This window comes from Etheostoma spectabile, chromosome 8 (genome assembly GCF_008692095.1).
Source record: "Etheostoma spectabile isolate EspeVRDwgs_2016 chromosome 8, UIUC_Espe_1.0, whole genome shotgun sequence".
NCBI lineage: Eukaryota > Metazoa > Chordata > Actinopteri > Perciformes > Percidae > Etheostoma > Etheostoma spectabile.
Window position 1 is genome coordinate 8,373,931 of NC_045740.1, and position 13,012 is coordinate 8,386,942.

Consider the following 13,012-nt stretch of genomic DNA (forward strand, 5'->3'; position numbering starts at 1 on the left):
TCAAACGTCACATGTTTTTCCATCAAGATTTATTCATGAGCATTTTAAGGATTAGGCTATGTTGACTTAATGATCTTATGATTAAACAGCTTGGTGACTACATTTTACTTGTGGTGTAGGCTAATTGTTGTCCCAGGTAAAGAATTAACTTTGAAGCAGCCTTTAAGTCAACATGGGTGAGGCCTTATAAGTGCTCAGAGAAAAAAAAAAGGAAATCTACAATCCCATTATGACCTATTTTATACAGTCATGAAAATGACTGAGCAATTTCCATCTGCTGATAAAGATCATGTGGATATGTGATTGAAAATTCCAGAGCAGCTACTAAATTGACTTTGTGACAGCTGTGTCCAAGTCAAGAATCAACTTTGAACCTCTTCACGTTCATTTCACACTCCCAAACTGTAGAGGGCGACATAACTTTATATTCAGAGCATCTTTCGACAATAACTAAAATCTTCCGAACCATCTTTTCTTTTTTTCTTTATTGCAACTCAAGTACAATGGCAAATTCCAAAATACATCTATAGTGGTTAGGAGCATCGGTTAGGAGCTAACTGTCTATGGTTAGAAAGAAAAATATAACCTTTCGTCGTACGTAGTGACGTAAACGACTGCGCTGTTACGTACGGATACGTTTCTTGTTGCACGTAACGTTGCATTCACTTGACACTTGTAATTTGACATTAGCTTTTTAACACTATATTACACGGAAAAAACTTTAACGCGGACACCTGTGTATTTGAGGTAATGTTATCTTTCTTATTTGATTTGAATGAAGTGACTTAGCTACATAGCAAAACACTTCCCATTATCAGTGGTACCTAGCTAAAGTTTAGCTAGCTAACGTTACGCATAGCTAGAGCTAACGTTATTGTCACATGACGTTAATGATTTTTTTTTGGTCCGTTAAACACTGATCTGATTAACATTAAAGCAAAATGCCACGTTATTTTTGGAGGTAATTTTGATAAAAATTTTCAACACAGAACTAAATAAGGTTTGTTATGGAAGAACTTGTCCCTATTGCCCAGTTCCCAGACTTGAATATGCATAGTTCTCTCTCGTGGCTGAATAAGAGCAGATGTTTGTATCCAGGTTTCAAAAATGTTGTAGAAATTCTTCTCATAAGATTAGAGTCGGTTCTAACGCCCATCTTAAATTACAAATGGGTGTTTGTGTTCACAGTTCTGGCACTGTAATGTTTACAAATAAGTAAATAAGTAGCTACATCTGTTTAATTTGTGTTACTGTATTCATTCATTCATAGTGATGGAGGAGGGTGAGGAAGAGAAGATGAGTGAGTCAGAGCCTGTGCTCCATACACAGCAGCTGTGTCGCTTCTTCTCTCAAGGAAGGCACTGCAATTTTGGGAAGAAATGCAGATTCCTACACATAAGAGATGATGCCAAAGCTCATGAGAAGAAAACCATCAGGACACCCAGCCAGTCAGATGTTGCATCTCCAAACTCAGAGATCCCTGGGGGAGATGTGGGGCATGGGCCTCTTCCAACTTGCAACTCCAGGGTTGCTCCAGCAGCTGGCCGCCGCCCCTGTCGCTACTTTATCTCAGGCCACTGCACTATGGAAGACAGATGTCGCTTCTGGCATCCACCACAGTCCCCCCCACTGGATGACCAACCTGTTCCTGGCAAGAACCCAAGACCTGCACAGAGGATGCCACCAGGTCCTCATCCTGGCATCCTCCAAGAGGTCAAGCTGTGTGACCTGACAGAGAATGTCGCCATGCAGCTACGAGACACAGAGATCAAGCAGTTGAAGAAGCGTTTTCCCAAAGACCAGCTGATTATTCAGGAACAAAGTGATTGCAAAGTTACTTATTACAGGATGGCTGTAGAGGCCACTGATCCAGACTGGGTAAACATTTTTTTTCTACCTTCTTTCTTTTCTCCTCCCTCGAAAGCTTACAGTAAAAATCCACCCACAATTTGTTTCTATAATACAGTAGAGCTCAATTTTAATTGGTGAACTTAAAAAAATGTCTTTTCTTCCCTCATAAACACAGAGTGATACTGTATATGGAAACAAATGCTGAAGCCTCTCTGTAGACAATAAATAGTAAAACCATACCTACTATGCCCTGACGGCACCCATGGTGATTTTACTGTGAAAGTGTAATTGACCCTATTCACAGCAGACATTTTTTGGCTTGTCATAGTAAGAAAAGCACAGCTGAAATTGATAACCTTAATGATGGCTCAATTCCATTAAGTGTCCCAGTCAGTCAGCATGTATGTACAATAGCATGTACAATACCAGAGCCTCTCCTAAGTAAAATGCAGCTATTGTTAAGGTTATCAATTTCAGCTGTGCTTTTCCTACTATGACAAGTCAAAATGTCTGCTGTGAAAAAGGTCTATTGTTAGTGAATGACATGGGATTTTTATCAATTAAACTTCACCACTGAGAGTAAATTAGGCCTGTTTGTTATATGAGAAATGGAGTAAAGCAGTGATTACAACTTGCCTATTTTTGCTAAATTTGAAAACAAGAAAGATTAATTCGCTGTTCTGCTATTCCCGTAGATTTGATTTGATAGACTTTATTAATCCCAAATTGGGAAATTTCTTACAGTGTTGCTTAGACACTGCCAGAATAGGGTAAGACGTAGCCAACCATTTGACTGAATACATATTACTGGCATATCAGAACTAGTAATCCACTTTATCAGCATTGTTAACCATAATCCACAAATTTCACACTCCTGTAAATCATTAATGAACCAATTTATTTCTGTCATGCTTTGGTGTGATAATAGGTTACATAGATGGAAATGACCCAACTACAGTACTATCTGGTCCAGATGATACTGTAGTTAGTACATTTCCACTGGCAGTGGGAATATACTAACTCAGCATTTTAACTTACAGCCCTTCGATCTGAAAGAAGTCGACATCATGGTGAGCTTCCCAGACAGTTACCCTCAGGAGGTAAAGACCACTGCTTCCGTTTTCACTACAGGTTCTGTAATACACTATACAGTAAATGGTTGTCATGAAAAGAACAGTTCCTCACCAGCTTGATACATTTTCTTAGATTTTTACATTGGACATACCGTTGGACCAGGAGCTGCCGCCAATAATGGCAAGGTAAAATCATGTACAGTTTTAAACATGTAATGTTTGGAGTTATCGGCGGTGACATTTATATAAATCTTTGGCTATGTAGACATGTACAGCAAGCATCTTTGGAATGGCTTCAAGCCAAGCATGCAACCAATCAGCTACTGGGAAAGGTAGAGCTGCTCTTTCGGCCTTTTCTTCGCTGGCTCGATCGTAGTTTGGAGAGACTGTTCACTGAAGGAGCCCGGCAGGTGAGACTGCAGTCTGCATGAAACAAAGATAGTGGATTGTGTTTTCCCCTTTGATTTTACCAAAACAACCTGTAAATATCTGCTTTTGTTTTACTTTATTAATGCTGAAAGATTTTCTCTTTAATGTTTTTGCAGTTAAAAAAAGACATTGATTTAGAAAAAGCTGGATTGCAGTTCATATCGTACCAGGAGCTCCAGGCAGCAGTGTGTGAAAAATCTGTGAACAGTTATTCTTCTGACACCGCTGCTGCAGGTGAGGATGTCAGTGATGATGGAAAACTGGAAAAGACATATAGTGAGAGGACAATGGGGCGGGGAACGTTAGTGCAGCAGGAGGGTCCAGGTAGTGATGAAGGGCAGCAGCAGCAGGAGGAGGAGGAGGAAGCCAGTCATCTGGTGGAGAACATTAAGATCAGTGATCCCCGCAGAGGCACAGAGGTAAAGCTGCTGGGACTGAGGCTGGGAGAGAACACAGCCACCGTAGTGGCCAAACAAATCACTGTTTGCCTTCAATGTAACAGGTAAGGACAAATAGCTAAATGTCATATCAATGTCACAAATTAGACTGTTTAATCAGAATCTTGACTGTTTGTGTCCTATCTGCAGGTGTAAGGTAACTGCAGACCTGACACTGACTGGGAGGGCACCCTGCACAGCTCAGTGTGAAAAGTGCAGTGCAAGCATCAATGCTGCTTTCAGGCCCTGCATGGTGCACCATTACAGCGACGTCTTGGGATACCTGGACCTTCACAACGCTTCACCTGCTGACCTCGTTCTTCAGGAATGTGAACTCATTGTGGGCTGCCTCAGCTGCTCCCAGGAGGGCCCCGTGCAGGTGATGAAACCGTTGATGTTCAGCTCTGTTCTGTTTTGTTTAAAAATCAGTGTGCAATATCACCAGAAGGGAAATATGTCATCTCTGAAATTGCTTTTTTTTTCATCAGAACCTTTCCTATGGTCAAACAAAGGAGTTTAATTGTGAACACTGCCACAGCAAACTCGGGATTCTGGCTGAGAGCACAAGATTCCAGTATATTCAGCCACGTGCCAGCAAAACAGGTTCACCTACACCCAGCTCATCTACGTTTACTAAAGGAATCAGCAAAAGTTTAAGATCTTTATACAAACTGCCACAGTTTGCTCTCTCACCTCACATAGTTATTTAAAAAGCTACACAGTGCACAAAACCCTTTCAGAGCAGAATTTAATGTTAATTGTTGCTCCCTTTGTGCAGGTCCAAGTGCTTGTGCTGCTAATTATAAGATGATAAGAGATCCTGCTGTGCAAAAGGGGAAGCCGCTGCCAGAAAAAGGAGTATGCAAACATTACAGACAGAGCCACCGCTGGCTGAGGTACCGTTGTCACTGTGTCCTGTCTCATTTCACGTGTCAGACATGGAAGCTCTGAGAAGAACAAGTATTGTGAAAACTTTGTGCCACCGCCTGCCTTCAGGTTTCCCTGCTGTGGACGGGCTTACCCCTGTGATGGGTGCCATGACGAGGACCAGGACCACCCCATGGAACTGGCCACCAGGATGATCTGTGGCTACTGTGCCAAAGAACAGGTGAGCTAAAGACTGCTTTTAGACTGCGGCTAAAGTTAGACTTTGCCTCGGAATTGAAACTTTTTAAAACGTTGTCCCTACATTGTTTGTTGTTGCAGCCGTATGGCAATGGAAAGCCTTGCATCAGCTGTGGAAGCATGATGACGAGAGGGGCACGCACCAGCCACTGGGAGGGAGGACTGGGATGCAGAAACAAAGTCAAAATGAGCAGGTACATCTATATCTAACCTTTATGGTTACATTACTGAGGAAAACATAGTGGTAGTTGTAATGGCTTTAACTATCAAAAAATACAAAGCAATGAGTAGCTCCAACACTAGTAGCAGTTTTTTGTGTTAAAGATGTACTTTTGTTTTCAGTGGTTAAGAGTTTTTTTTTTTTTTTTCTTACTTTCTTTCTTTTCAGAAATGATCGACATAAATACGCCAACACCAACAAAACGATTTCAAGGAAGGCCGTTGGTGAAAAGAAGTAGTTGAAGGAGAGCATTATCCCCCTAACTTGTGAAAAGACACAAGTTAAAAATGATTTCAAAGAAATGATTGCACATTTTCCTCATTAAATCATGTTATGATTATTCAGCGTGATCGTGAGAACTGTTGACATTTGAAAGTCTGTAAATGTAATGTGGATTGATTTGGATGACTTGTGAGTTTTATTATTAAGATGTGAAATTTCTGTAAATCAGAATCAAAATGAGGGTTTACTCTGCAACACGGATTAGAAGGTCTTGAAAAAAATATTTCTATATTTCACTTTTACAAGAAAAAGCTTCTTTGTCCATGTTCTTGAATGATTTTGTTCATCTTCACAAAACTGCTGGTCCACTCTGGTTGGTAGAAAAGCCCCTGCACAGCTATTTTATTTTTCTGCATACCTTTTGCTGCACTTGGCCTCTTGGGAGAAAGAGTGCCGTTATTCTATCAGTAAAAGCTCCAACCGGACAGGCGGCTAACAATGGGAATGATGGCTAAGAGCTTCACGACAGTGCTGTTTAAACACATATTCTTTGTTCTCCTGTAATAATTGGCATGTTCATACTGTCTACACAAATACTGCCACAAGATGTTTCTGTATGAAGTATTCATTGATGGATTAGCTGTACTTCTCCTCTTTAACAGATTTTTTTTTAACTATAACTGGCAATTTATACATCACAAGCATTCACAGCTTTACCCTTGGATTCTTGCAATCCACCATGAACACATGGTGCCTTTTTCTTGGTGGACAGAGCAGCTCAGCATCCCAGAACGGATGACTGTTGGTCCCTGGAACAACCAGAGCCCAATTATTTTAAAGTGCCACCCACTTTCAGTTTTCGCAAAGCAAACCCCAAACAACTTCCTGTTCTTTCTATTCTCACAATGTTAACACAAAGTCTTTTCTTTCATATTTTGCTTACAAGTCCCACAAGGAATGATAAGCTTTCGAATAAGAAAACCAAGTACTGTTTGTCAGGCTTTCACCAAGAGGTCCAGAACAATACAAAGGGAATAAAAGATAACCTGTACTTGACAAAGTTCTGAGCCAGTGAAAAGGGGATTCAAAGAAAAGGAACAGATGGAAAGACTAATGCATGTAACCGCCCGGAATGATAATTAGTATCATGTCTTCTGTTGAGCTTGGATGTTTATGCTTAACCTTGGAAATAGCCCTTACCAAGTGTACGGTTGCATGCAGTATGCATACAACAATAAAATTGCAACTTAAACTTTGACCCTCTCGCTCATATTCTCCAGAAAAGATTGTTGGTCACAATAGCCTAAAAAAAGCATACCGCAAAACCCGACCGAGCGCAGTAGGACATCCTGGTACTTTTGGCATACTGCTTTGACATATTATGCATCGGTACATACTATAGCTTTTCTGGTATACTACAGTAAATAATATGGTACTATGGGAATTGTAACGCAGTGTTACTTTTCATCTCCTTGACAACTGGGCAGCTCCATCTGCTAAAGAAGGCCATACGATACCCAGAGCAAGTGGACTTGATCAAAAGTTTTTTTTCAAATGTCTTTATCAGTCTTTTTGATTTTACTCAGGTGGGTTCAAAGACTGCCTTCGCAGCTGTTGTGCTTGCTGTGTCTAGAAATTAATTTGTATACTGTACTGCATGACGTTTTTTTGAAAAGAAAAAAAAGATTTCTCAGACAAAATCTGGGGACATTTTCAGCTCAGAAGTGTATTTACCTCCAAAACAAGTAATGTTTTTATTTTTGTAAAACTTAAAACAGGGACACTAGACCTAGCGCTGTTCTTATTAGGGGCTGAGCCCCCCCCAAGGTATGATCCTAGACCCACCCCTGCTGCTATTTCCTACTCCACTCCACTCCACCTCAAGATAGAAAGTCCTAATATTTCAAGATAAAAAAAATCCATCCTTATACTTCAAGATAAAAAGTCCTAATATTTCAAGATAAAAAGTCCCAATATTTCAAGATAGAAAGTCTTAATATTTCAATATATAAAGTCCTAATAGTCCTAATATTTCAAGATAGAAAGTCTTAATATTTCAAGATAGAAAGTCTCAATATTTCATAATGTTGTAATGTTTACTGAACTACATTTATCTGACAGCTTTTGCTTTACTGCTCAAGGCTTGTTTCTGCAACAGCTCATTGAGAATCAGATACAACAAAAACTACTGAGGACATATTTTCCTTTGACATTGATGCAGTATTAAACGAGATCGCTGCAATGTACGTTAATAGGATAATTGTCCAGCTTGTATTTACGTTCATAAAAGTGCTTGTTTAGCTGCTAACAGACTCAGATTAATATTCTAAGTGTCTGACAACATTATGGGAAGGATTTCTAAGTAGGTCGACCTTTCTGTTAAAGATAAAGATCCTTTTTAAAACATAAAAGTCCGCGAAATTGCGTTCGCTAAACCCACCAGACTCCATGTAAATAATCAGTGATTTTAGCATCGTAACACACGGCTTCTGAAACCTCTCTGAGCACCGCTGGCTCTGGCGGTCTGGGGCCTGCGTGTGTTGGGTGTGCGATTATTGGCTACGTTTTGTCAGTTTTTTTTTTTTTTTTTTTTCTTTCTTTCATTCCAATTTCGGGTCTTTCAGTCACAGTGAAAACCGGGGACATTTCCGGGGACAGATCCAGCCGGGGACAGGTAGCCAAAATCGGGGACTGTCCCCGGAAACCGGGGACGTCTGGTCACCCTATTGTAAAATGACCAATAACACAAACATTCAACTATTTTAATAATTTATTTTTTACCCCAAAATAAAAACAAACCAATGCTATAAAATTTCAGTGAAGACTCTTATTTAAATACTGCACAAACATGTTGGATATGTGTCCCGAGTTCTCTGTTGGGTGCATCTTGGTGTAGCTGATGAATTGGCGCCGAAGTTTCCTCAGCTCCGCCATGTTGATGCTCCTGGTGAGCTCGATGTTAGACATCAGGTTAAGGACATTTAAATACAAGAAGAAGAGACGATTTTTTCAAGCATAACGGAACAGTGAAGAAGAAATAAACTGACCAAAAGTATCTACAAGGTCACAGTATCACATCTCAACTTTTAAGGAGAACAACACAAAGTAGTTTACCGACATTTTCTTAAATGATGCACCACGACATTAAAGGTTGACCAGCGCAGAACGAACCTAATGTACTTTCAACTTAGTCTCTGCCTGGAATGACATGTTCAAAAGAAGTAAATCAAAGTGTTTCTTCTGAGGTACACCTGCCGTCGCGTACCCCCCTTCCCATACATATCCCACTGTATGTTGTTACAGGCAAGACCTTTAACAGTGATTGGCTGCTTTGCCCTTCATTATAGTTCTTTGATGGACGTGCATCCATCCGCCCTCTCCTTCAAACAAGTAATTTAATGCAGAGTACTTTGCTTCTTGCGGGTGAGGGAAAATGTGATTAAAATGAGTCAGCACAAATTAATAGAGCGTGAAATTAGGTATTAATAGAGGATATCCTCTAAGCCTGTGAAAGATCAATGTGCGACCTGTAGATTGTGGCATCCTCGTAAAAAAACCTAACTATAGAACCTGTGAAAAGGATTCTTCAAATTTTGGGTTTTAAGTAAAAAGACATGTAAATGTGTAAAAAGGATATCTTTTCTGTAGCTCCTGGAACTGGAACGAGATCCCCCGGAACACTTGTCTTCTGTGCGTTAAAAATTGCCTGGAAATTTTAAATGACCTTTATCAAACAGTACATACAAAAAGGACTGTTTTTACTGACAAAAACACAGCTCCCCAGGTACGTTGGTTTGTAGGACGTTTGAGATCAGCAAAGTGGGATCTGCACACTAAAGGCCGTTTTATGGTTAATACAGAGGCTCCACGCAGAGCTTTCACCGTAACCTACACAAGTGGCCTGAAGTCTATACTTGTGCAATGGTGTGTGTGTGTGTCGAGCCAGCATGTGTGGGGTGAAGGAAGAGAATGACGGCGTTTAACTGTGGAGCGAGTATCGACTCTAGAGTCATAGTGAGAGAGTGTTTTCTGACCAAGGTGGGAAATCTGCAGCAGGAAAAGTTAACCCTCTCCTTGATTTCCTGTTTATGGAGAAATTAGTCGGGTGCGACTCCAACCTGTGGCCCTTTGCTGCAGGTCATTCCCTTTCTCTCTCTCCCCTTTCATGTCTTAACCTGTCCTGTGGAAGTAAAAGGCCTAAAATGCCCCCAAAAATAATCTTCAAAAAAATAATGAATTAAATGGACTGTTTGAGTACTTCTTCTTCTAATTATTCAATTAATTTACAGGAGACTTGTATAAAAATCCTTTGAACATAAAAGGTGTACGCAAAAGCAAACCGAGGGGAACAAAACAGATGATTTCTTATTGGCTAACACCAATTAGCAGACATTACCCATCACAGGTAGTAATAGGTAGATGAACAATTAAAGGACAATTACAGTATGGCCAGCTCCACAATGCCAAATACATGTTAACGCAATAAGTTGATGAAACCATAAAGTTAGTGCCCTAAATGAAATGGTCACCCTCTTCTTTCATGTAACTATGGCCTAAAATATACTGGTAAAACAAGTAGACAACTCAAGTCTCAGAATTGATTAAACTTAAGCGTAATCTAAAGTAAAGTATTTTTCTGAATAGGACTCCACAGGCCATTGTTTTCCATTTCCAATGTGTGCATCTCACTTTGGTGATCCTAAAATATGACATGACTCACAAGACAGACTGGTTGCAGCTAAAACAGTATCCCAGGACAGAAATCTGCGTGACTGACAAATAAACAGAAAATCCAAAAGAACATATGTAGACGTACCAACAACACATCTTGTGTGATCTTGTCCAACTCGTACAAGAAGTTTGCAGATGACAATGGTTGCTGCAGAGAAAAAGAATATCTCTATTACCATCAGACGGTCAAAAGGGCAACATGACAGAACACACAGCTACATCTGTTAAATGTTGTACGCTTGATAAAAAATTAAAAAAAACGCATGTGTGCATGTCTCTTACACTCTGTGTAGACTGGTTAGGTGGGGGTGCTTTTCTTTTGAAAAGTGCGTCAGAAATGGCTTCATATGGAAGCGCGTCGTCTTTCAGGATGGTGAAGAGAGGACTGTCCCATCGGTTTCTGGAGTCTGGCGCTTCAAATCTCAGCACTAATGCATCAAAGCTACAAGAGACAAACCAGATGTCAGGTAAAGGTAAAGACAGTCCTACCAAAGACTGACATGCACCTAGAGGCTTCTCACTCACATTTCCTGGGTGAACTGCTCTGCAGCCTCTCTGTTGGCATTCCACGTTGAGCTCACTTCATCTGATGTCAAACAGTATACCTTCATCAAAAGAAAGCATATGATTTTGACTTGTGTTATTATTGTTTGGGTGATAGTTTTTGTTTTCAAAAAAATCCATTAGGTATTTATCTAGTATACCTACCAGGCAGTGTGGTGTCTGTGCGTGTTTGATGAGGCAGAAAAGCTCATAGCGGTAGCCTGTAGGTAAAAAAAAAAGAAAGAAAAAAAAAAAAAGGGTAAAAGCATGAACAAATCATAATGTTTTAACACGGAATCTGCATCTGCAAAACTATTGTTAGCAGGATTTACCTTTTATGTAATTTAATGAATCCAAAATTACAATGTCATCCTTGTTGAGTTTCCTAAACAACAAATAAAAGGTGAAAAAGGGCTGTGACAGTAAAACATTACCAATGAATCTCACCTAAAAACAGATCTGAAGAACCCACCTCTCTACTTCAGCTTTCAGAGATGCTCTGACATTTTTTTCATTTTGGGAATCTGCAACATATCCAACAAGTTTTCAATGAAAGCAAGACAAAAAAAAAGATACTTTCCTACTTTCTAGGAATCCAGTCTTCTTGAGACAGCTTATTTTTGATTATGACACCAAACAGCGATTTTGCTATTTACAATTACCAAATAGTCTTATTGCCAAATTAATTATTTTTTTGGGTTAATCAATTAAGTGTTTCATTTATAAAAAAAACTAAATGTTTCACACATTCCCTGCCCGAGTTAACATCTTCGCTTTTGCAGTTTGCTTGACTGTCTGAAACACTGTCCATAACCAAAAGATTATGAATTTTCTATCAGAGGACAAAGAAAGGCAGACAAGAGTCCCATTTGAGAAGTTGCAACTGCAGTGAATTTTTGCATTTTTTGCTTACAAAATTAACAAAATTGTTGGTGACTATTGTTATTCCATCAATGGACTGATACGATTACGCCTTGCTGAAAAAAGTAAGAAAAAAAGAAAAATCCCTTAGCTAATGATGTGATTTTTTTAAACTGTGGCGAGAAAATTATCTTTCAAACCAAATGTAATACTCAGTATTTAAGTCACGTATAGTATGTAAAAGAAGGTAAAATAAGAGAAAACTACAACGTTAGTTTCTCTTGGGAAGAAAATATCGACTGCAAGCTATCGTTTAATAGGAAGATCCTCTACCATAGGAAGTGATGACAGCAGCACGCCAAACACACACTCTGCAGTACACGAATGAAAAACTCAGCATCCAGTATTTTTAGTCGGCGGCACACCTAAACACGCTAACTTTACAGAAACACGTCTATTTAAATTACAGGTTGTATTTCATCAAAATTCCCGAGCAACACGCACAGTTGCGTTAAATATTGCTGTCGCATAAACAATAACGGTTTGGTGCAGACTTTTCAGAAGAACTCTATTCAATAAAACTGAACACGTAATAACCACCAAACGCTAAATGAAGACATAGCTAACTTAGCTATGCGTGTGACTTGCCTGCGTAAACTGTGTTTTTCTCAACGCCCAGTGCTCCGTCTCCTACAATATGAACCTTTCTGTCAGTGTTGCGTTCAAAGTACACCTTAAGTTCTTCTGCTTTCTGTGTTTTACCACTACAGGGGTAACCACACATCACTATCAGAGGCATAACAGTTAGCAAATAGACAAACTTATCTTAAGATGTGTTGAATAGCATGTCACCACTTTCACCCGGATATAATTACTAACGACACATAACAAACACGAGCTAATTTTCCTAGGATGGCTAAGGCATGATCCGCCCTGATCTGCCTCTGATTGGCTTACCTTGGTATTTTTCACTAAGTTTAACCAATCATATTCTTCATGCCTAAACCTAACCAATCCAACCAACAAAGGCAACGAGTACTAGCCAATCAGATGCAGAGTAGGGCGGGTCAAACCGTCGCCTTCTGACTAGAGAGCACTGACTAAAGCTAACCGTAAGCCATATTTTGTTTTACTGTATTTACTATTTTTAATAAAGCAACAATAATATTTCAACGAAAATGTGGAAATCACAAAAAATGATTGACAACTGATCTAGCTTTCAGTACTAGTTTATTTACAGGTGGCACAAATTAATATTAGGTTCAAATAACTGGACCCCAAAACAAAGCAGTGCAGATTGGCATTACACTGTTATGTACAATGTAACGTATCACATTAAAAAAACGTCAACATATTTATATTAGAGCTCATTTTTCACAAGATTTTAAGACTCTCTTCTTCATCAGCAGATTTTATATTTTGACAGGGTTGGTTGATATGTTCCTTAATCAGGATCCCCTTCTCTTCTAAATGGATAGAAAAAAAGATCAGTTGTGCAGTTAGGGAATTTATACAATAAT

At 39.4% G+C, this 13,012-nt stretch overlaps 2 protein-coding genes across 2 annotated transcripts; one reads left to right on the forward strand and one right to left on the reverse strand.

Moving 5' to 3' along the window:
* The first annotated feature begins 491 nt into the window (after positions 1 to 491).
* si:dkey-24l11.2 (uncharacterized) lies at positions 492 to 5,437 on the forward strand. Its single transcript, XM_032523509.1, has 12 exons — positions 492 to 747; positions 1,271 to 1,878; positions 2,892 to 2,951; positions 3,058 to 3,110; positions 3,190 to 3,334; positions 3,470 to 3,855; positions 3,941 to 4,169; positions 4,279 to 4,393; positions 4,569 to 4,686; positions 4,787 to 4,898; positions 4,997 to 5,109; positions 5,304 to 5,437. The coding sequence occupies exons 2-12, from the start codon at positions 1,273 to 1,275 to the stop codon at positions 5,371 to 5,373; spliced, it is 2,007 nt and encodes a 668-aa protein (XP_032379400.1). The 5' UTR covers positions 492 to 747; positions 1,271 to 1,272; the 3' UTR covers positions 5,374 to 5,437.
* A 2,673-nt stretch (positions 5,438 to 8,110) lies between these two features.
* kti12 (KTI12 chromatin associated homolog) lies at positions 8,111 to 12,395 on the reverse strand. The gene is made up of 9 exons (XM_032523538.1): positions 12,141 to 12,395; positions 11,104 to 11,155; positions 10,964 to 11,016; positions 10,797 to 10,852; positions 10,614 to 10,693; positions 10,371 to 10,530; positions 10,174 to 10,236; positions 8,995 to 9,063; positions 8,111 to 8,315 (listed from the first exon to the last, which is right to left on the reverse strand). Exons 1-9 carry the CDS (start codon positions 12,289 to 12,291, stop codon positions 8,172 to 8,174), a joined length of 828 nt encoding a protein of 275 aa, XP_032379429.1. The 5' UTR covers positions 12,292 to 12,395; the 3' UTR covers positions 8,111 to 8,171.
* Between the last annotated feature and the right edge of the window lie 617 nt (positions 12,396 to 13,012).